Genomic DNA, 24,154 nt, shown 5'->3' with positions numbered 1-24,154 from the left:
GATATGTATGGAACTAGCCAGGCCAGTTCGATTCGAATCTGAACCAGGTTTGAACCAAACCAACCCAGCCTGGTTCGACCAGCAGACCAGATCAAAATGGTTTGTGGACCGGTTCAAGAGGTCTACCCATAAAGGGGAATCCAGTGAGGATTTACTCAACATTTACTTTTATGAGTAAAGGGGCGGGGGGGGGACTTCCTAGAGCTAGAGAGTGTGGGAGGGGAGTCAGGGCTACTTACTCTAATCATCGGCATTGGGGGCAGTGGCAACTCCCCTGAAACTCCTGCCAGCCTCCTCCAGAGTAGCCTGGGCCAGCTGCAGCCCGGTTTGTGCCTTATGCAGCCTGATTCGGGCCTCCATGCACTTGTGGAGGCCATTTTAATTACCTCATTTAATGACCGACACTGATGCCAATGATTAGAGTAAGTAGCTCTGACTCCCCCTCCTGCATACTCTAGCTCTAGGAAGCACCCCCTACACACACCCCTTTACGTGTAAAGGGGAATCCTCACCGGCCAGACAGTAATTGAGCTAGATGGACCAGTGGTCTGACTTGGTATAAGGCCTCTTCCTTATGAATAAGAATGAATTGGTGTCATTCATCCAGAGGCTGACATCTAGACTAACAAAGCGCGTGTGCGCAACCAAGTTGCACACATGCAAGCAAACCACATCGAAGCCCATTTCAAAGTTGTGCTCCTGTGCAAATGTTCCCTGCAATGCAAAAAGATGGATGGAGGTTTTCCTGCAGGAGACACACGGCAGGTTTCACCCCTTGTTGCACAAGTGCAAGGATGTTTGCACCAGTGCAACACTGGCCTAGAATGCAAGCTCACAATGTAGCACTGAGAAGCAGTAAATGTTGAAGCTGGGAGGCAGTCCAGGTCTCATATAGCTGATCTTGAGAACCCTACAGGACTCCTGCCTCTCCAGCCTGTTCAGACCTGGTTAGCCTGACTTTTTAAACTTGCTTTTGACTGAGGTGGGATGAAAATAGCAGCTCTACTACCTCAGTTCTGATTGTGTGGAGAAATCTCCATTTAAAACAGAGCCTGGCAGCCGGTGGCCATGTTTGTCATAGAGTGCGGTGGCTAGAGGGGCCAATCAGAGGACAACGGTTGTTGACCTGAGGGCTGCCTCTCTTCAATGAGCACAATGAAGCCCGTGACTGCAGTGATTTTCTGAGTGGTGAGTTTTCAGACCCAAAGAGAGAGTCTAATCTGTGGGGATCAGGATAGGAGTTCCTCCCTCCCACAAACCAACCAGATGTGTTGCCAAATTTGGCTTATTTTAAGCCAAATTTTGGGTAATGGCCCATTTGACCCACGAGTATACCCCTTAGGTTCTGGCATCAAAAGACCTTTGAGAGTTTCAGTGTTCTGCTACATGACTATATTCAGAAGCAAATTTTTATTGAGGGTCATTCTAGATCAGGGGGATAGAAGTGTGCACACAACCGGCTGGCATGGTTCGGTTTGAGTCTGAACTGCACCCAAACAAGACCCAGCCAGTTCATTTCTGCACTCCTCAACCCATCCCCATTCATTCTGGGGTTTGTTTGGGTTTTTTATTTTTTGCAATCCCCCCCCAATTTTTATTTACTCACCCCCTCTGGGGGGGGGGGCTTCTCCAAGACCATGGGTGGGGTGTCTCTGGAGGTTTGCCCTCCCCCACCAGCCTCTATTATTTGCCAAATCACCCATTTCAGGTGGCCTTAGGCCAATTCCAGGCCTCACCCCCATCGCTGTGGCCATTTTGGAGGCCGCTACACATGCCCAATGGGCCTCTGTGTGGCTTGCGTCATGACAGGTTCAATGTTGAAGCTGTTCGACATTGAACCTGTTTGCACATCACTACAGGGGAGGGCAATCTTGGCTTTCCAGTTGCTGTTAATTCACTGTGACTGGGGATGATGGGCTTTGTAGTTCAACAGCAGCTGGAGAGCCCAGCTAGACGAACCCTGTTCTAGGATTTCTTAGGGTGAGATCAAGCAAAATCCAGAAGTACTGTTTTCATCAGACTGTAACATTTCAAGATATAGCTAGTTGTGTTAAGGTGAAAGTGTAAATGCTCTCCCACTGAAAGACACCCTTCCTGTGCATGTTTAGCCCTCGCTCTATGGTTTTTCCATATTCAGAGAGGAAGATGTCATCTCCTATCTTGTGGCTTATTATTAGAGTTACCAAATCCCATCCCAGAAACTCAGCCTATCATTCAAAGATCTCTGAGGTAATGGGATTGCCTGGAGCAACAGAGCCTCCTATCTCACCAATCTAAGGATCCCTTCAGCCACCCTTTTCTTCTGTCTAGTTATGCCCCCAAAGTAACTAGCCACAGCAGACAGAATGGGCAACAGAAGGGCAATATGGGAGGCGATCTCTAGATCAGAAATCCTGACTGAAATACAGAGCAGAGGTGCAGCGAGAAAGCAGCCAAACAGAACTTCCCAACTAACTGCCCTGGTGCAGGAGGGATGACCGCCCCTTCCCCAGGAAGCCCTCTGTGCCTCCTGAAAATATGTCCCTAAAGACTGTGCAGCCCTCAGGGACATATTTCCAGGGTCTCAAAATTGCTGCTTCCCTACTGCACTGGTGCAATTAATTAGGAATTTCTGTTAGGCTCGGGGCAAGGCTGCAAGGTTGGAGTGTGCCCTGGGTCAAAAAGTCAAGATCAGAGCTTGCCCCAACCCCCACCCCACCACCTCCCTGCCTTCTTCTTGAGATGGGTAGGAGGGGAAGAGGAAAGAACAAGGTGTCTGCTGTTGGGCCCCTTGCTGTTGGGCCCCCTCTCCCTCACAGACTCAGGGACATTTGTACCTCCTGGTTCAATCACAGGTACAGCCCTGGTTTAGGCTGCTCTCTTGCTGCATCAGTGCTTCTTTGTTCTGAATGTTAGCTCTGATTGTATGAGCTACTCTGGAGAAAACATGCTTTACAGGGCCGTGTAAGTAATGCAACTCATTTAAATGGGCTAAATGGGATTTTCGCACCTGGTTTATAAAAGCTATTCGAACTACAGGTCAACCTTATTGCTCATGGGAGTTCCATTCCTCGCCTACTACTGTGAGTAATGAAATTGTGAGTAACAAAACATTGTGCCTATGTAAAAAAGGGGGGTTAGGTTCCTGGATGGGGAAAAGGTTGAATAAGTTGGGGAAAACGGCAAAATAACCAGAAAGTCATTATTGTGCCATTCTCCACGGGCTCTCCATGAGCCCTCCTTGTGCCCAGCAATGCCCCCAAACCACAAAAAACCACCCCCCAACAGTGAAAAATCACAGGGGGGAATGCTTAAAAAAGAAACTAGCCACAAAATGGCTGCCATGGACAAAATGGCGGCTGGAAGTGATCTCCACGGCCACTTCTAGCCCTCTAGGAACCACGGATACATGGGTTTTAGCCCTTTCGTACCCACGGATCATGAAACTGGGTGCCAGTTAGACACCCATGAATACACGGAACTGCCAATAGCGATTCCGTGAGTAACTAGATTTGCCTGTAGTTTCTAGTGTCAAGGATTGTCAACATTCGTGAAAGATTTCAGACATTCTCCCTAACCTATATCTGGCAAACTGCTGTTGCAATCAATCACATTTAAGAAGAACTCAACTCATCCTCTCCGTAACAATCAAAAGAGGGATTAGGGCTCAGAATCTCTGAACAATCAGGCATCCTTCTTTAACGAGGAAACACTGTGGCATGAAACGCTTCCTCCTCTCCGCCATTAGCTTCTTCTGAGGTGGCCTCTGAGGGTTACTGCAGTAACTTGTTGAAAAAGCAGCCCCGGTTTGGTAACAAGATACACACTCGCTTGGACATGTGCTACTCAAGGTCTAGAAACTCTCAAATTTCTCTCATTACTAACACCATCACGTCTTGTAGGTTTGTTCCCTCTCTGCTAAGGCCTCGCCTTTTGCTTTAAATTACTGTATGCTATGACTTCAACTACTTGCGCATATATATATATATATATATAGAGAGAGAGAGAGAGAGAGAGAGAGAGAGAGAGAGAGAGAGAGAGAGAGAGGCAGAAGAGATGTATATTATATATATATATATGAAAACTAAAGCATCAAACAGGTATTCAGACAAGTAGTTTTTCCTGGACTAGAAGGATGCAGTTAACAGGGGAAAAAAACTTTATTTAAACACACACACACACACACACACACACACACAGAGACATACTGCAGGACATTGATAGCAGACTGGAGTTTAAAGGCATTATTCTCTAAATATTATTTTAAAAATCTCCATTCAAATTCCATTAAGCACAACCCCAAAGAAAGAGACCCTCTCTGTTTAAGCTACATCACAGGGATGTTGCTTGGCTAAAATTAGCCAAGAGGCAATTAAAAAGTGGTGATTCCCTTATATTTTAAAGTGGTGATCCTGTTATATTTAGCAGGGGGAGAGCAACTCGGCCTAATCCACCCCCAGCACATCATCCCTCCAGTGGCTGTTGCTGGTATCGCCTTATGTTTCTTTTCAGATTGTGAGCCCTTTGGGGACAGAGGGACCCTCTTCTTTATGTATTACTTATTTTTCTGTTTTGAGAACTTTTGTTGAAAAGTGGTATATCAATATTTGGTAGTGGTAGTGGTAGTAGTAGTAGTAGTTTCCATTCACTTGTGCTTACTTAGCTATCTGCACTTCTCTCTTTCCATGTCCTTTCATCAATCATCATCATCATCATCATTAATATTATTATTAATTCAATTTCTATACCGCCCTTCCAAAAATGGCTCAGGGCAGTTTACACAGAGAAATAACAAACAAATAAGATGGCTCCCTGTCCCCAAAGGGCTCACATTCTAAAAAGAAACATAAGACACACACCAGCAACAGTCACTGGAAAGATGCTGTGCTGGAGGTGAATAGGGCCAGTTACTCTCCCTCCGCTAAATAAAGAGAATCACCACATTAAAAGGTGCCTCTTGGCCCAGTTAGCAGGGTTTCATGGTTCCCTCTTCACGCCACTGGTACCCTACTACTGTATGGGCCGGTCTTGACATTCTAGACCAGGGCTAGGTAACATTTGGCACTCCAGCTGAGCCATTATGGTTGGGGATGATGGGAGTTGTAGTTCAACAACAGCTTGAGTGCCAAATGTTGCTTACCCCCTTCCAGACCTCTGCTGTCTCCTACCGGAGGATACAGCTTTGTTGAATGGCGCTCCTCTGATTTCCCCCTTCTTAGATGTGCTGGTCGAGCCAAAGGAGAGGTGGGCAGTCACTCCTCCATGCGGCTCCAGCAGTTTCCAATTTGCTGCGTTACATCTGCGATGAGATGATTAGACACCCGGGTACTCATCACTTCACGTTGCGTCGCGTCACATTACATCTCCGCCACGCTGTTTTTAAGCAGCCTTGATGTCCGACACAAAATAAATGCCGGGCTTTTCTGATCGGGACACCTGCTATCAATTTGGGGGAGCAGACCAGGGGGAGCGGGTCTTGTCAGTCTCACTGCTTTCCCCCAGCCTATTCTGCCTGGCTAAAAACAGGAATGTATAGCAGATGGCACACAGGGAGAGGAAAGCAGGAACACATGGCACAGGGTGGGTTATCTGAGGGTAGTGGCGTGTCGTTCCCGACACCATTCGGGATGCTAAGCATCATGTGGGTTTCCTCCCGCTTGTAAACTTAATGAGGACCATCAAGCCACTTGGAAGGACCAAACACTTTCAACATGGCAAACTTTCATCACCAATTCCTGCTAAGTAACATTTTGTTTTGTTTGTTTTATTCTGCGTATTTTTATATATCTTGAGGCTATTCACACGACTCTAGAAAATCGGGCTAGCCTCACCATGTGAACCACCAGGCTCGGCTGCAAGCCCGGTAGTGCCTGAGCGGGTAACTTGCTCAAGTAGCCCGCCCCTTAAACTGGGTTTGCAGAGCGAGCGGTTTTTAAAATCACGAGTAACCTCAGCGAGTCCCATTTTTGTTGTTGAACAGTAGTATAAGCATATTCCTAATCAGTCAAAATCAAAGAGTGGGCCTGCGGGCTGAGACTCTCGTCCACATGCCAGATAAATCTCTTCCTTGACAGATCATGAGCAGAGAAAGAAGTTCATTTTTCTAAAGGTTCATATATCATCCAGTCTGAGTCAAATTAAATAATAAAGGCTTAGGGAACTGGATTTTTTTTTTAAACAAAAAAAGTTATTTGTAGAAGTTACCTTATTTTGTGGTAAGCCACCATGAAATTCACTGAATGGTGGTACATAAATGGAATACATACACATTCAACATACATACATTCTACTCAAGTGCCATGCCCTTCTACTGATCCATCTGGCTTGTTATTCAGGATGTTCTCAAGAGCATCCAAGACCAGGCTAAGACAGCCAATCCCGAGCATGGCTGCCCGTGATAACCTCTGGGAGATTAGCAGCTCCTGGAAGCACCTCGCTGGTAAACCCGCCAAAGAAGCCCACCAGTTAACCAAGGTTAAGGGCATGCTCTAACTGCTCATGTGTCAGCACCAACTGTTTGCAGCCAGTGCTGAGACACTCAGGGGCTCCTGGCCATTGCCGGGGGGATCCCCACAAAGCATTGTGCACTCGAACAGTGCACTGTGAGATTTCTGAGGATGTGCACCTCTGCAGTGCCTGGTGCAGCCACGTGTCATGTCGCTGTGTCACCAGGCTCTTTGTGTCGTGTGGCCATGTCACCAGGCTCTTCATGCATGAGTGTGTCACCAGGCTCTTCGTGTCATGTGGCCATGTCACCAGGCTCTTCGTGTCATGTGGCCATGTCACCAGGCTTTTTACATCGCGCGTCTGTGGGGAAGTGAAGGTTAACAAACCTTCCTGCCCGCCTGCCCTGGCTCAAGATTGTGAGAATGAGCACATTGTCTGAACCGACTGGCAACAGTTCTTCAGGGCTGCAGACAGGTGTCTCTTCCAGCCCTATCCAGAGATACCAGGGGTGAAACCTGGGACCTTTGTGGATGCAAAGCAGGAGCTCTACTATTGAAGTACAGCCCCTTACAATTTTTGTTTGTGTGTGTGTGTGTGCGTGTGTGCGTGTGTGCGTGTGTGCACATACACATACATGTATTAGCTGTGCTAAAAACAGTCCTGCTTTTGGAAAATAATTAGAGTTTACGTGAGCCCTTGGTGGTCTAGTAAAAGATTTCTAATACACACTGGATCCCTAGCTACAGTATTCTCACGTCCCTTGAGAATTATCACGCATTTCATAGCTTGCTAAAGTCTCAGGGTAATTTCTATTGATAGAAATTTTTGGTGAGACAAAAAAGAAGCTGGATCCAGCCTATTTCCTTATAAATCAAAGCATTTTTATCACCTGGTTCTTCTGAATATGACCTCTCTGCAGGCTTTTCCAGAATGATTTTCCGCTGCCCTTTCTAGTTAGAAATCATTGACCACACCACACTTTTAACACTCCCTGCAGCATTTCTGTATGCCACCATCACAATTCAGATGCTGGCTGGCTTAAATTGAGCACGGCTTCCCCAACACTGCTTGTAGAAGAGGATCCTGTCATATATATATATACACACACACACACACACACACACACACACACACACACACACACACACACACATCCTCTTCTACAAGCAGTGTATATCTACACACACACACACTCTTGCTATTGCTTCTGTGTCTGCCAGTGATACAAGGAATGCTGTGTACTCGTGGTCTATGGAGGGAAAGAAAGTGGCTTTCCTTACCTCTAAATCCATTTCCATTGCCAGTAGAGCAAGCTGGGGAAGGGGAGCCTTGGGGTCGGATGACGGGAGCAAAGGCACTCTTCTGTTTGACAGCAGGAAAGACAGAGGATGAGAACGGGAGGATGGAGGAAGAGCTGGAGGAGCCGACTGTTGGACTTGAAGACATCACTGATGGAGGGGAACAAGAAAAAGAAGTTGGCAAATAAACAGGAGCTGGGAGCTAAATGAGATCAAAAGGTCCACATGCTTCTTTACCTCCCCCTGTAGTAGTAATCATAGTCGTCGTCGTCGTAGTAATAGATTTTTGTTTGCATTTAGTATAAAACCATAGCAAAACAAAGGAATAAATCCAATGAAACAATTTACACGGTGGTGGGGGACGGACCCCAGTAAATGGCACAAAGGTCCAACCTTTAAAAAAACTAGTAAAAATACAATAAAACGCAAAGCATATAGAATCTTGAAAGGGGCAGAGCAACTTCCCAGAACAGCGTCCCTCTTAGTAGCTGTTGCTGGTGTCTTCTTGTGCAGTGCAAAGCCCAGGGTCCAATGGTGGCCCCATCAATCTTAAGTAGGGATGTTCAAATGGATTTGAATTTGAATTGATTTTACCTGAATCTGGGTGATTTGAATAATTCAAATTGGAATCAAATCACCCCTTAAAAGGGCAATTCAATGCAAATTCTAATTGAATTTTTGAAATCCAATTCAAATTCAATTCGAAGGCCATTTGGCTTTAAAAAACCATTAAGCCCCCCTGGTTGTTTAAAAAAGGCACCAAGACAGGCTTGAATTGATTCAAATTTGATTCAAATTCATAACAAAATTTCTGATTCCATTTGAATTTGAAACGGATTTTCAAAATCTGATTCGAATTGGAACAGAGAAATTTGATTCGTGCACATCCCAAATCTTAAGTGTGGCTCCCTGACTAACAGTGTATTGGGTCTGTATGATGCTCTGGCCAAAGCTGAATACAACTGCACAGTTCCCCTGGCACCATGTGGAGGTGACTGTTCCCACCACTGTGCAGTGCTGTGCTTTGCCTAGTACTGGGTTCAGTCCTTTAAAGGAAACGGAGCCCTCTTGAGCCCCTGCACCATGCACAGAATGCTGGGAAGTGTGGTCCTTCCCAGCGCTTTCCTCCTAGAGAGGTCTCCATCTCTCTTAAAGGGCCCTCCTATCAATGAGGTCAGCAGAGTGTGAAATGACTCTCACATTGACTCTCACATTGAAAATGGGTGAAGATCCCTGCCCTTGTGTGTCTTTCAGATTGTGAGCCCCTTTGGAACAGGGAACCATCTCCAGGCCCTCGTGTAGCACAGTCCGGGAATCACCTTTGCTAACTAGGCAAAGAGGCACCATTTAAAGTGGTGGTCTTCTTAGATGGAGTAGGGGGAGAGCCGCTGGCCCTGTCCAGCCTCAGTACAATGTCCTGCCCATTGACCATGGTTGGTGACTCCCTTGTGGCTCTTCTTTGAATGCGAGCCCCTTCATGACAGGGAATCAATTATCCTTGCTAGCTGGGCAAAGAGGCACCTTTTCAGGTGGTCTATAGATTTAGCAAGTGGGGAGTGACCATCCCTCTCCAGCCCCGACACAGTATCCCTCCAGTGGTTGTTGCTGGAGTCTACCGTGTCTCTCTTTTTAGACTATGAGCACCTTTGTTGCTTGATGTTGTTTATTAGATTTCTATACTGCCCTTCCAAAAATGGCTCAGGGCGGTAATTTTTAAAAAACATTTGAAAACCCTTTTTTTAACCCAAGCTTTCTCAAGTTTTAAAATAAAAAATACTGTTTAATTTTATGGTTTTAAAATTATTGTATTGTTTTAACTTTATATGTGTTTTAATTGTTGTTGGCCACCCAGAGATGTAAGTTTCGGCGGGCTTTAAATTTGATCAATAAAATCAATAATTACAAACTCAGAAAAATGGCCACCACTGGGAGCCCTTTGCTAGGCATGTATTTATTTATTTGATTTATGTTTGTTTGTTTTCTATATACCAATGTGACTTCCAGTTCATCTTTCAACATAGTTATACTGTAACATCTATATTTGCTCTCATATAAATATTTTCCTCATATTTTACCATAATAATCCTTTAATTTCATTACTCAAACAAATTCCCCAACTGTTATTTTTACATTTCAAGCCCCATTGATAAATCCAAATTTACACTGTTTTTCCTGTATCACAAAGAGGCTGTATCACAGAGGCTGTTTTTCCTGTATCACAACCTCCTAAACGGCCATCTCTTACTAATACAGTAAATTTAGGAATTTCTGTTTTCTTTTGGGATTTCTTCATTGATTATGCCCAACAGAAAGGGTTCAAGTCTCTTGTGACATACATTTGAGAATCTTTTTAAATTCATCATAAGTCATATCCTAAGGCCTCTTTCCTTCTCTGCGGGACTGCCACATGTGATAAAACTTGCTAGCCTAATCACCCCTGCACATTTCCAACCTAGCTATACATGTCACCCCCACCTCAATTTCACCCCTACTCCCCAAAAACTGATGGGGGTTGTTCCCACCTTTCTTTGGTGGCCCCCTTTCTCCTAATATGGCCATGGAAATAATCCCAGAACCCCAGAATCTGTGGAGAAATGAAGACAAGGAGACTTTCCAAAGTCTTCCTAAAGAAAACGATGGCTATTGATGCATCCAATGTTAGGGTGCAACCCACTTAGGGTTCTGACTCAAAAGCTGAAGTCACCAATTAGCTTTGTAAAGCCATTCTTGGAAGCAAATTGAAAAGGGAAGCAGGCCTGTAAATCCTCTTGGAGCTCTGAGTGGCGAAACCCTCATTTTGCTTGCACAAGCCCATGTTATGCCCACACAGTAACAGCTGGATTTTACTCTATGAATATTCTTCTCAGAAAGAGAACATTTCCTCCCCCTGCTCCTTTCTTTCTTTCTTTCTTTCTTTTTTTTTTGGAAGATTCTGTCAGCATCTCATTGTAAACCCTTATTGTCAGGGGTTTATAACTCAGCTGTAAAAATTTCTTTCTTTTTCCCTGGAGCTAAAACTTGGCACATATAACTCAGCCAGGAAGTGGAGTTTGTAAGTTAAAAAAAAAAAAATCCACCAAACATCTGTTTGGCCATTTAAAAAAAACAAAAAACAACCTCTCAGTGCAAAAGCAGTAGAAGTTTCAAATTTCTTTCTTGGAGGGCGACTCTTTCAAACAGGCAAGTTATTATGACTCTTTAAAAGTCAAGATGTTCTTATTGTGCAATGTGGTTCCAGGGACTGCATGAAAACAATCAAGCATTGTTAGTGGTTAATAATGCCAATCTTAAATAGACTGACCTGGACATGGAAGATACAGATCTAATCTGTATCTTCCTTGGGAGATACGGATCTAATCCTTGCTCTGCTAAACACACTTCCAGCTGTCCGTAGACAAGGCACTTTCACTTAAGATGGGCAAACAAAACCATCATTAAAACAAATGGCTGCTATTTGAACAAGCTATGCTAGTAAATGTAGCACAGAATGTCCATGAGGAAGGTCTACACCTTTTGGCTATGGGCAGAGGTGTTCTTATCCCTGGACTTTGGGGCTGATGTCTGGGGCCTTCACAGCCCCCGGGGCCCCCAAATCCTCTTTAGTCTGTCCCGGGTACTTTGGTTGCCCAGTAGAGCATAATTCTGCTCAATTTGCAAGGGAGGGGGCCCTCCAAAGGCCTTTAGATCTAGGCTCCAAAATTACCTAGGTGCGCCTCTTGCTATGGGTACCATCTCCGGGGATGAATGCTCATAGAGATTTTTGGCGATATCTACCCCCCACCCCAGATGGGGAAATAGGTGATAGCATTGTCACACTTACAGCTTTCTGTGCATTATCACCCGTGTGTTATCACCTTTATCCCAAACCCCAAACAATTAAGATAAAATTGCAGTCACTTTTGCACAGGGTAAAGGGTTGTGGTTGGGGTTAGGGTAACAATGAACAAAGGAACATAGGAAGCTGCCATATACTGAGTCAGACCATCAGTCCATCTAGCTCAGTATTGTCTACCCAGACTGGCAGTGGCTTCTCCAAGGTTGCAGGCAGAAAGCCCTATCTTGGAGAAGCCACGGAGGGAACTTGGAACCTTCTGCTTTTTCCAGAGTGGCTCCATTCCCTAAGGGGAATATCTTACAGTGCTCACACTTCTAGTCTCCCCTTCATATGCAACCAGGGCAGACCATGCTTAGCTAAGTCATGCTTGCTACCACAAGACCAGCTCTCCTCTCCTCATGGAGAGGAACAAATTGGTGTATTCTCTCCGTAGAGTCATTTTTGCAGGACATTCCTGTCTATTTTCATTTCCTGTTACCTGACAATACTGATAAAAATTTTATAATTGGTTTTTTAAAAAGAATTTTTAAAGACTTTTAAAACACCATTGCAAATTTGGCCATGGCAGGGCTGATGGTCGGGACAATCAAAGCATGGCAACACAGTGAACACTTAAAGTCTTGCAATGCTCTCACCTCTTTCCCAGCTCTAGGAGTGTAGTTCTTGACAAAAATCACAATGAGCATTCATCCCCGCCAGATGATTCCAACCATCCTACCTAAAAGAAATGCTTCAACTGTTCTTCATTGTCTGCAGCAGTCCCTACTTTCTGATACATGTCACTGGCAAAGCAATGTCCCAGTCTTTTGCTTTGGAGGGGATTCTTTGTTAACGTTGGCTGACATCCAGACTAACAAAGTACTTGCACAGATGCCAGCGAGTTGCACTTCACAGGGGTGTAGCTATAATTGAGCAGATGGGTTCAAATAACCCAGGCCCCCGAGCTCCGGAGGACCCCTCCCAGCTCCACCCCTCCCTATTTCCTTCATTATCTCCCTTACTCCGAGGGGCTGCTGGGGTGAACACAGGCCCCCTCTCTCCTAGCTATGCCCCTGTCTAGTGTTTTACCTGTGCAAACATCCTTGTGCTTGCACGAGGAGCACAATCAGTAGTGCCTCCTGATGGAACACCTCACCCCTCCTCCATTGGTATTTATTTATTTATTTGACATATTTATGTTCTGCCCAAAACTTACGTCTCTGGACAGTTCACAGAAAAATACAAATTGCAACAAAATAAAAAGGCTAAAACCACAAAATTTTTAAATTTAAAACAATCAAAACAGTATTTCATTAAAGGCCTGGGTGAACAAATGTGTCTTCGGTGCCTTTTTAAAAGTTGTCAGAGATGGGGAGGCTCTTATTTTAGCAGGGAGCGCATTCCAGAGCCTCCTGACAGCAATGGAGAAGGGCCATCTCTGAGTAGCCACCAGACGAGCCGGTGGCAACCGCAGACGAACCTCTCCTGACGATTTCAACATGCGGTGGGGATCACAGCGAAGAAGACATTCTTTTAAACACCCAGGGCCCAAGCTGTTTAGGGCTTCATAGATTATAACCAGCACTTTGTATTTTGCCCAGAAACTTATCAGCAGCCAGTGTATTTCAAGGAACATTAGTGCAAGTCTGCGACTTTGGGATTTTGTGCAGCCGTGCGATTTTCTATGTCTTATTAGTCTATCTTTAACCAAAAGAATGAATACCCACGTGACTTTTAGATTTGCAAAAGACAGAGGTTACTATGGTAAATGAATGCAGGAAGCAGAGTAGTGCCTCTAGTAATGTGTAATAGTGGGGGGAAGGTAAAAGAAAATTTCTCCTATTTTTGTCTGCAAAATGTTGGAGGGTACTGTCAACACCTGTCTGACAGCAGATTCAAATTGCGGATAGCATAGCAAGCAGAGGGGCAGGGACAAAGAAGTGGAAATGCTGGGCATAGCCAAGGGGTGTGGTTTAAGTATCACAACGCAGGGGAACAAGGAAGCATATTTCAGCTCTCTCCAGTATGCTCATTTATATTGCATTTTGAAGACAGAGCAGCAACACTGCAGAAAATAAGGGTAGTTCTGCATTTTAAAACTGATGTTCTGGATAGATGCCGTGAAATCTGCAGAAATTTTTAAAAAGCCTGAAAAATGAAAATTGGGACTAATTTTCCAGTTTCATGGAAGCTGGAAAACTCCTTTTCTAGTGGTGAGACCTGGGTGCTGGTTGTTTTTGTTGTGACTGGACTTCTAGTTCCTGTAACCTTTACCCCTGAACCCAACTTACTTCTGCTGAGATGCAGTCAGAAGTGCTTATTTTAACAGACTTAAGAATACATACATAGAACAACAGGAGCTCCTGATTCCTTCAGTCACCTTGGGACTAACACACACACACACACACACACACACACTCTAACAAGGAGGTTTTCCTTCCCAAACACCTCTGGTGGCAGAAGCCCCTTCTACAACTATTAACCTTTCAGTTTCCAAAGTTCTGTTAAATTCACTTTACAAATCAAATGAGACATGACCTAATTTTCAAGAACTAAGTCTGGGATCTGGAATTGGTGTCAAAATCTGAATTCTAGGAGAGAAATGAGAATTTTTAAGAAAATTTAGGAAATTTTAAGAATTTCCTGGAGGCTATCAGAAAGCAGCACTTAAAGAAGCACAGTTAATGGTTCTGAATTCTAATATGAATGCTTTTTGGACCCATTATGGGTTTTATTTAGGGATGTGCAAATCGATTCCAGTTCAAATTGATTCGACTTGAATCTGGGTGATTGGAGTGATTCATCTGGGAATTGCTCTTACAGGGAGAACTGGTAAGCATGTCAGAATGCGGTTATGATGCCCATTTTGTACAGCAAAGGTTGAGGATAGAGAAATCACAGCTTGGCAAGGGCCACCTGATGCAGTGATGGTCACTATTTTGGGGGGTGGGGGGCACTTTGGCAAAGATCCTCTCAAGAGAGAGCTGTTTCTCACTGGGCTGACCTCCACACAATACCATGCTTGCCTCAGTGCTGGGAGGGCCCTTTAAGAAAGACAGAGCCCTCTCTTAAAAGCTCTAGAAAGAAAGCCCTGGGAAGGGCTACACTCCCCAATACTCCATGCATAGCTTCCAAGATTGTGCAGGGGCTCATGGAGGCTCTGTTTCCCTTATGAATGCGACAGATACTGATATACCACTTTTCAACAAAAGTTCCCAACACAGATATACATAAATTTTTAAAAGAAATGTCTCCCTGTCCCCAAAGGGCTCACCATCTAAAAAAGAAACATAAGAGAGACACCAGCAACAGCCACTGGAGGGATGTTGTGCTGGGGATGGATAGGGCCAGTTGCTCTCCCCCTGCAAAATACAAGAGAATCCACTTTTAAAAGGTGCCTCTTTGCTCAATTAGCAGGGGACTTAAAGGAGCCCTTTGCACTGGGCAAAGCAGAGCACTGAACAGTGAGAACAGTTGTCTCTGCATGGCGCCATGGGGATCGTGCAGAGTCTTCCGCTTTGGCCAAAGATATACACAGGCCCAGAACACAATTAGTCAGGAAGCTCCTGGCCCTTATGGTGAAGAACACTGACCGAATGACACCAGGGCAGAAGCAGGAGTCAAACTAGGCCACCGTCTCGAAGAGCAGATCAAGATCGGCGGGCGGCAGAAGCATCTGCATGCCCTTTTGGGCTGGCTTGGTCACTGCTCCGTGGCCAGTTCCCGAGAGCAGACTGGGAACCTTCCGGCACACCCGCCCAGAAGGAAATGAGCATTTCCCAGGGCTCTGCCCCTTGGCCGAAGTCAGCACAGAGGTCAGTGCTGACTCACAGAGTACTCACAGCCATAGGGAGATCCAGTGGGAGAGCCATTAATGAAGCCAGGAGAGCCGGGAACACCCAGGTTAGACATGGGGACGTTGCTGTAGCCGTTCATGCTGTTGCTGGAGGTGCTGTAATTAGACTGCTGAGGGGTCGAGCTGGAAGAGTAACCTCGGGGGGAGATGCTGCTGGTGTTGCGGATGTAACCTGCAGGAAAGAAACATTCACTGAGTGGGTAGAGCGGAGGACAACAACCATCGCGAGGAAGATCGGAACGTAGGCAGCTGCCATATACTGAATCAGACCACTGGTCCATCGGGCTCAGTCGGTATTGTCTACCCAGACTGGCAGCGGCTTCTCCAAGGTTGCAGGCAGGAATCTCTCTCAGCCCTCTCTTGGAGATGCTGCCAGGGAGGGAACTTGGAGCCTTTTGCATGCCAGCAGGCAGATGCTCTTCCCAGAGAGGCCCCATCCCCTAAGGAGAATATAGCTTCCAGGGCTCACTTGTAGTCTCTCATTCAAATACACACAAGGGCAGACCCTGCTTATCAAAGGGGACAAGTCCTGCTTGCCACCACAAGACCAGCTCTCCTCCCCTACAGTACAGCCAGTTATGATAAATATCACAGGGGACTATCTGCTTTAATTCCTCCCAACACCTATTGAGTTGCCATGTCCCCAGCACTCCCCCAAATGCTTAATGCAAAATGAAATGATGGTGGTGGTGATGATGATGATGATTTATATACTACTTTTCAACCAAAAAGGTTAACAATGCAGCTTACATTAAAAAAACACCGCCACCTCAGACTCCCTCCAAAGACTCCCAATCTAAAAAGAAACACAAAGTAGGGCTCCAGCACCAGCCACTGAAAGGATGTTGTGCTGGGGTTGGATGAGGCCAGTTGCTCTCCTCCTGCTAAAGAGAAGAGCATCACCACTTTACTTTGACTGGTTAGTTGGGGATCCCACGCCTGCCCTTGCTTGTAACTCTAACGCAGGACAGAATCACTGTGTGATGGCGGCGGGATGTGTGTGTGCTTAACCCTTCCCATATCTGCCTGTTCGCCCCTGCAAATGCCCCTCCGGCTAGTGCGGCCCTTCAGCTGTCATTGGACTACAACTCCCATCATCCCTAGCCACAGTGAAGCCAATAGGGATTATGGACACTGTAGTCCAATAGCTGGAGGGCCGAAGTTGTGCAGCCCTGGGCTAACTGAGCAAAGCGGTGCCTTTTAAAGTGGTGATGCTCTCATATTCGGCAGCAGTTCTCCGAAGTGCCCGGCAGGGGTCTCTCCAAGGCATGTCCTACGTCGATTCAGTTTGATTTGATGTTTCGGGTTCAAACCGAACCACCCCGTTTAGTCTGACCCCAGACCGGACACCCCCCAACTGTTTGAGGGTTCGTAGACCTTACAGTTTTGTTTTGTTTAAGAAAAAAACATTTTTTTAACCTTACCCCCCTCAGGGGAGTTCCTAGAGGAGGTGGGGGGGGTCTGTGGAGGCTCTTCCTATGGCTCCCTCTGGCCAGTTTGGCCGGCTCTTTGCGAAACACGCCCCCCCCAGACTGAACCGAGCCGGGGGGTTCGGGGTTTGCCGGACCAAACTGGCCCGGTCAGGTTCAAGTCCGACTCAGACTCGAACCAAACTGGGCCAGCCGAATCCGTGCACATCCCTAGTCTCTTCCAGCCCTACCTGGGAATTGAACCCAAGACTTTCTGCAAGCAAAGCAAATGCTCTACCACTGAGCTACGGCCCCATCCCCTTTGAAGTTAATATTATTTCCAGGGACATTTGGGAGTCTGGTTTGCCTAGGAATCTGCCTTCTATTGACACAGACCATCAGTCCATTTAACTCAGTGTTGTCTACATTGACTGGCAGCAGTTCTACAGGATTTCCAGCACACCTGGAGATGCCAGAGATGGAACCCGGGACCTTCTGCGTGCAAAGCAGATGCTCTTCCCCTGAGCTACAGCCCCAGCCCGGACTACAGAACAAAAGAAGTAATCATGTCAGAGAAGCCTGCTCTGATCTCCTGCGTTCCTTGTCTTTTGGGGAATAACTGCTGAAGCGAGGGGCCTGTCCTTTCGGGGCTGTGTGCCAATGCCTGTGTGGTAACGCTGGCACTATCCCCAGGCCCAGAGCCCTGGCTGATGAGCTGCACAGAGGTTGCTGCAAAAGATCTCTTGCAAGTTCTCACCCCTGAAGTATGCTCCACTGGCTGACATGAACACGCCTTTGTTTGACAACATGTGTACATTGTGCTGATCACATCTGATTGTTTAAAGAATGTGGAAGGGTGTTTCGGGGTCTGGAAAAAATTAGCACACGGGTGTTTTTAATATTTAGAACATTAACATGGGATTTGCTGCAAATTGTGGTCAAGGCTGTACCTTCTCAATGATTTCAACAGAAATGCAGGGAGAGATTCTGCCGTGCACAAAGGCTTCTTGGTTTTAAAAAGGAAAGTGTCAAAGGAAAGACTTCACACAGCACAGACACATGCCATGCACTGGCTGACATCCGTATGGGTCACTCTCACAACAATGTTGTCCTAGTGCAAGAAAATCACAGAGCTGTGCCAAATCATAGGGATGTTCAGAATGGTACTGTTGGGCAGATGTTCCCTCTAAAACTTATGGGGCATGCCTGTTGTAAAAGTGCAACCATAGGAATCATAGGAATGTAGGAAACTGCCTTCTACTGAATCAGACCAGGTTTAATCCCTGGCATCTCCAGGAAAGGCTGGGGAGAACATAAGGACATAAGAACAGCCCTGCTGGATCAGGCCCAAGGCCCATCTAGTCCAGCTTCCTGTTTCACACAGTGGCCCACCAGATGCTGCTGGAAGCCTACAGGCAGGAGTTGAGGGCATGCCCTCTCTCCTGCTGTTACTCCCCTGCAGCTGGTACTCAGAGGCTTTGAGGCTGGAGGTGGCCTATAGCCCTCCAACTAGTAGCCATTGATAGACCTCTCCTCCATGAAGTTACCCAAACTCCTCTTAAAGCCATCCAGGTTGTTGGCTGTCACCACATCTCATGGCAGAGAATTCCACAAGTTGATAATGTGTTGTGTGAAAAAGTACTTCGTTTGTTGGTCCTAAATTTCCTGGCAATCAGTTTCATGGGATGACCCCTGGTTTTAGTGTCATGTGAGAGGGAGAAGAATTTATCTCTATCCACTTTCTCCACATCATACATGATTTTATAGACCTCTATCATGTCTCCCTGCAGTCATCTTCTTTCTAAACTAAATAGCCCCAGGTGTCGTAGCCTTGGCTCATAAGAAAGGTGCTCTAAGCCCCTGATCATCTTGGTTGCCCTCTTCTGCACCTTTACCAGTTCTACAATGTCATTTTTTAGATGTGGTGACCAGAATTGTACACAGTATTCCAGGTGTGACCACACCATAGTTTTGTATAAGGGCATTATAATATTGGCAGTTTTATTTTCAATCCCCTTCCTAATGATCCCGAGCATGGAATTGGCCTTTGTCACAGCTGCGGCACATTGAGTTGACACTTTCAACAAGTTGTCCACCACGACTCCAAGATCCCTCTCCTGGTCAGCTACAAACAGCTCAGATCCCATCAACGTATACTTGAAGTTAGGGTTTTTTCGTCCCGATGTGCAACAATTTACACTTGCCAGCATTGAACCGCATTTGCCATTTTGTTGCCCACTCACCCAGCTTGGAAAGATCCTTTTGGAGCTCTTCACAATCTTTTTTGGATTGCATTACATGAAAGAGTTTGGTATCATCTGCAAATCTGGCCACCTCGCTGCTTACCCCTACTTCTAGATCATTTATGAATAAATTAAAAAGCACCGGTCCCAGTAGAGATCCTTGGGGGACCCCACTTCTTACTTCCCTCCATTGTGAAAACTCTCAATTTATACCTACCTTTTGTTTCCTGTCCTTCAACCAGTTAGCAATCCACATATGTACATATCCCCTTATCCCATAACTGCTAAGTTTTCTCAGGAGTCTTCGATGAGGAACTTTGTCGAAAGCTTTTTGGAAGTCCAGGTATATTATGTCAACTGGATCACCCTTATCCACACACTTGACACTCTCAAAGAACTCCAAAAGGTTTGTGAGGCAAGATTTACAGTAAGATCTCCAGCAACAGAGGAGAGAGGGCATGCACATACCTCTTGCCTGTGGGCTCCCCAGAGGCATCTGGTGGGTCACTGTGTGAAACAGGATGCTGGACTAGATAAGCCTTGGGCCTGATCCAGAAGGGCTGTTCTGTTGTTCTTATGTGAAGACTCCTGCCTAAAACCCTGGAAAGCTGCTTCCAGTCAATGGAAACAGTAGTGAACTAGAAGGACCAATGGTCTCTGTCTCTGTATTTGAGTTTTTGGTAATTTTAATAGACTCGCTACTCTCCCTTGCATTGGGAACAGCCCTAAGAAAATATTCAAAGCTCATGAAATTAGAAACTTTTATCTTAAGTTCTGACGGGCCCAAAAGCTACTTTCTATTGATTTTTCCACCGAAGGAAAAAAATGCTCACATGGATGCTTCCTGAAATGTTTAGTTTAATTGTTCATAGAAGAAGTACAACATGACACAACAACGATGTAGTATGTTATGCAACTTTAAGCAACTAGTCCATCATATTCCTCCACTTTCTACTTTATAAATCATACAGTTTATGGACATACTCTATGCTGAGTGTCAAACCAAAGATAAGGATGATATGTTTTATGCCAAGCCAGGAAAACCAATACATATCTGGAGTTTAACAGAGTACTGATGGTGATTCACAAACACTGGAATTCTACTTTACCACCTTTTTCTGATTTTGATTCACCCTCGTATGCGAGATGCCCATGGTCCTCTCTGTGTGAGCCTCATGGCACCTGTGTGCCTGCTGGTTTAGCACATGAGGGGAGAGCCTCCTACCCACCGCCTCACCCCACCCCACCCCCCACCATGGCTGCTGCAGTCACACTCCCCCACGTTGTTAACAAGTAGGGTAAGAAAAGCGTGTAACAATTGGAAAGAGAAGGTATTTGATGATCAGGCCAATCCAGATGCTCCCCCAGAAGGGTTGTGTAAGCTGGTTCGAGTTTGAGCCAGTTTGGGGTCGAGCCAAAACACACAAACACACACACGCGCGCGCGCGCGTCATGACCCAGCCACACAGATGGCCAGTGTGAATGCGCAGCAGCCTCAAAAAATGATCGCTGCACATTCTCAAAGGGCCGAAATGGCCCCGAAACATGCCAAACTGGCCCTCTGGAGACCGGGGGTAGGCCAGCGGGGGAGGAGGAGCTGCCAGAGACTCCCCACAGTGGCAGTGGTGAGTCTGGCTTTTAAAAACGTTATCTACACCTGCTAGCACCCCCGAACCAGCCCCAAACTGGTTCTAATTCAAACTGAGCTGGGCCCTTGTTTGGGGGTGCTGGAACTGAACATGCCTAGTTCAGTTTCAATCCAGCTCAGATTCAAACCGAACTGCACAAACTGGTTCTGTGCACATCCCTATCCCCCAGTCTTTCTGACCATTGTGCCTTCGGAGGTAAATATTGTTCTTGTATGAACTTCCAACAGTGCCTTTACCTTGATTGTTGCCTTGTGTCGACTCTGAGATGCTGACTCCTAACTGGCTGCCATAGGAGTTGATGCCCATCATGCTACTGTGAGCAGGAGAGCTGGACAACGCCGGGATCTGAGCCGGGTTCCTCGGGACGCTGTACAGAGCTTCCGCAATATCCGCAGCTCGCTTCAGTATAATGTCCTACCCAAGGAGCAAGAGACCAGGGTAAGTTTACTTCCAAAGCTGTTCAACATTTGAAAGGATATGAAAGAAGCCCTGTGGAGACCTTCAGTGTGTGTGTGGGGTGTGTGAAAATCAGGGGTCTGCAACCTTGCAAAGAAGGAGATTCATTTTAATTGCACATGGTTGACATGATGCACAACTCAACACAGGCGTCTCCCCTTCTCTAGGGTTGCTGTGCACATAAAATCCCACCCTGGTGGATTGCAGTTGCACAGCGACTTGGAAATGCACAACCACATTTGTGAAATGGAATTCCCAAAGTTTTCCATGGAAGTTCTGTTGCATAAATGCATTTCTGAGTCACCACTTAACAGCACTCTTTGTGCAGCCCTGTCAAGGTGAGAGTTTATAACTGCAGCATGGAGGCACGAGCATCACTAGGTAAAAAGATCTGGGGCCCAAGGCCACAGCCCCCTTTTGATAATTACTACGACCATGAATATTTATATACCACTCTTCAACCAAAGTTCTCAAATCAGTTTACCCAGAAAAAACGAATAAGACATGAATCAGATGGCCCCCTGTCCCCAAAGAGCTCACAATCTAAAAAGAAACATAAGGCAGATACCAGCAACAGCCACTGGAGGGATGATGTGCTGGGGATGGATAGGGCCAGTTGCTCTCCCCCTGCTAAATATAAAAGAACCACCACTTTAAAAGGTGCCTCTTTTGCTCCCCTTCTAGCAAGGGAGATAATTAATCATACCCCCTCCAATAATAATTGGAGTAATTGGAGTTAAATAATAATTTAAGTCACTAATTTCATGATAAAGCACCTATGAAGGTGGAAGCAGCAGAAGCTAGGTGATGGTGAGAGCTATCTCCAATGTTCTGTGCAGGTGCCTCCAATGAGGCACTCCTTTTCTGGAAGAGGTCAAGGAGGAGGAAGGGGGCTGATGAGATTTGGAGCTCTGGGCCATTCACTGGGGGCCTGTGGCCCATGGGCCACCAACGAGTAATGCCCCTGCCTGGTGGATGGGAAGCTAGTGTTAGGCTGTGCATCATGTTGACCTGTGTCTTTTACCAAAGGAGTTTGACAGCCACATCGTCTGCACATACAAGCATATACAGGAGAACCGCGTTATTCGTGGAACTGCTATTCACAGTTCTCCTGCATATCCGCAGGTGTCTAATAGAAGGCGAGGAATGGAACCCCCGTGAGTAACGAGGTTCTCCTGCAATGGACACACACACACAAACAGAAGTCATTAATATTAATTGTGACTTGTATAAGAAACGGTGGGAAAATATGTGGGGGAATCAAATGCAGCTCGCAATAAGCCTCTTCTGTTCTGTTGGCTGCACATGACCCAAACCGTGTAATAACATGTTAGTTTTGTTTCCCAACCCCTTTCAATGGGGCTGCTGCTTTTGGGCTTCTTTAGAGAGTTTCTCGGTGTTGGGTGAATACACAACAGACTCACATATTTCAGCTAGCTCCTTAGTTTGCTTAAAAAAAAAAAAGAAATTCATGCTAGTTTTTTTTTAGTGGAATTGAAAAGGTAAAGTGTTCCATCGAGTCAATTTCGACTCCTGGCGCCCACAGAGCCTTGTGGTTTTCTTTGGTGAATACAAGAGGGGTTTACCATTGCCATCTCCCATGCAGTCTGAGACGATGCCTTTCAGCATCTTCCTATATCACTGCTGCCTGATATAGTACCAGCATGGATTCGAACCGGCAACCTTCTGCTTGTTAGTCAAGCATTTCCCCGCTGCGCCACTGAAGGTGGCTAGTGAAATTGAACAGTGCATTTAAAAGTGTAAAGAAGTAAATAAAGTATGAATGCTTGATGTTATTATAGATATGTCAATAAGACTTTAATTAATTAATTAATTAATTAATTATAACATATTTTTATACCACCCGAAACTCACATCTCTGGGCGGTTTAACTGTGGGTCATACAGATGCATGTATGTACTCAAGGAGTTGGGTGCAGGTCTCTGGTGTAGTTGGAGGAAATCTGGATCACTCTTGCACTTCCCAGTCTCTCAAACTCCACTTGTTCATCCAAAAGTTAAAAAAAGTCAACCATCAGAAAATCTGACGGACGGGAGCCACAACTCAGTGGAAGAGCCTCTGCTTTGCATTCAGAAAGTCCCAGATTCATCCTTGGCATTCCCAAACAGCACTGGGAACGACACTGGGAAAGCACTTGAAACCCTAGAGAGCTGCTGCCAGTCAGTGTAGAGACAACACTGAGCTGTCTACACTGGTTAGACTCATATAAGGCAGCTTCCTATGTAAAAGGCTAAAAAAAAGACAGAGCCTAAATGTGTGCAATTGTACCCACAAAGGCTCTGTACATGTGATCAGAGACCCTGCCATCTTCAGGGACCCCAACTGCACGGAGAGCTTATAGGCTCTGTTCAGCCCTTCAGATGAACATGTGGAGATCGGAAGCAGAGATAGTGAGTGTGGTCCTGATTTCCTGCTTCTCATACCATCTGAATGCTTCTCATACCATCTGCTGAATGTCTGCATAGGGGGAAAGGGGGGGGGAGAGCAGTTCTAACCTGATTATTATGCGGCGTTCCATACAGTGCTTCAACTAGGTCAGCTGCTCGTTTCAATAGCATTTCCTAGGGCAAGGAAAGAAGACCAACCAAGGATTGCTGAAAGGGGCTACAGTAACATCCCATAGCAAAGAAATGAATCGGAGATCAGTGACTTACCCTTAACCTGTCACCAAACTAGGGATGTGCACGGAAAGTGATTTGGATGCCGGATCGCAGCACATCCCTTTAACACGGAGGAGAGCAGGTCCAGACCTGGGCTTCTGATGCTTGCCGCCACTGACTTAATCGTGTTTAATCGCCCCCGCAAGCTATCATCACGCACTAGCCGTGCTCTCCCCCAGCTGCCCCTACACAATGCCGGTAGGCCTTGCAGAGGCCATGTGCGTGCCGGGATTGCGTAGGGGCAGCTGGGGTAGAGTGCGGCCGGCACATGATGATAGCTTGTCGGGGGCGGGGGGGGGAGTCGCGATTAAGGAAGTGGCGG

At 46.1% G+C, this 24,154-nt stretch overlaps 1 protein-coding gene across 3 annotated transcripts in view; it reads right to left on the bottom strand.

The window, feature by feature from the left end:
* The window catches only part of EBF2 (EBF transcription factor 2), a 320,570-nt gene that overhangs the window by 8,921 nt on the left and 287,495 nt on the right, over nucleotides 1-24,154 (bottom strand). For all 3 annotated transcript variants that reach the window (XM_053269072.1, XM_053269073.1, XM_053269074.1), the window contains exons 12-15: nucleotides 23,668-23,733; nucleotides 20,932-21,109; nucleotides 15,381-15,566; nucleotides 7,707-7,874 (exon numbers count right to left, since the gene is read on the bottom strand). In XM_053269072.1, the coding sequence (XP_053125047.1) occupies nucleotides 7,707-7,874; nucleotides 15,381-15,566; nucleotides 20,932-21,109; nucleotides 23,668-23,733 (598 nt within the window). The remainder of the gene's footprint in view (nucleotides 1-7,706; nucleotides 7,875-15,380; nucleotides 15,567-20,931; nucleotides 21,110-23,667; nucleotides 23,734-24,154) is intronic.

This window comes from Hemicordylus capensis, chromosome 8 (assembly GCF_027244095.1).
Source record: "Hemicordylus capensis ecotype Gifberg chromosome 8, rHemCap1.1.pri, whole genome shotgun sequence".
Classification (NCBI taxonomy): domain Eukaryota; kingdom Metazoa; phylum Chordata; class Lepidosauria; order Squamata; family Cordylidae; genus Hemicordylus; species Hemicordylus capensis.
This window is presented reverse-complemented; position numbering and strand designations above follow the sequence as displayed.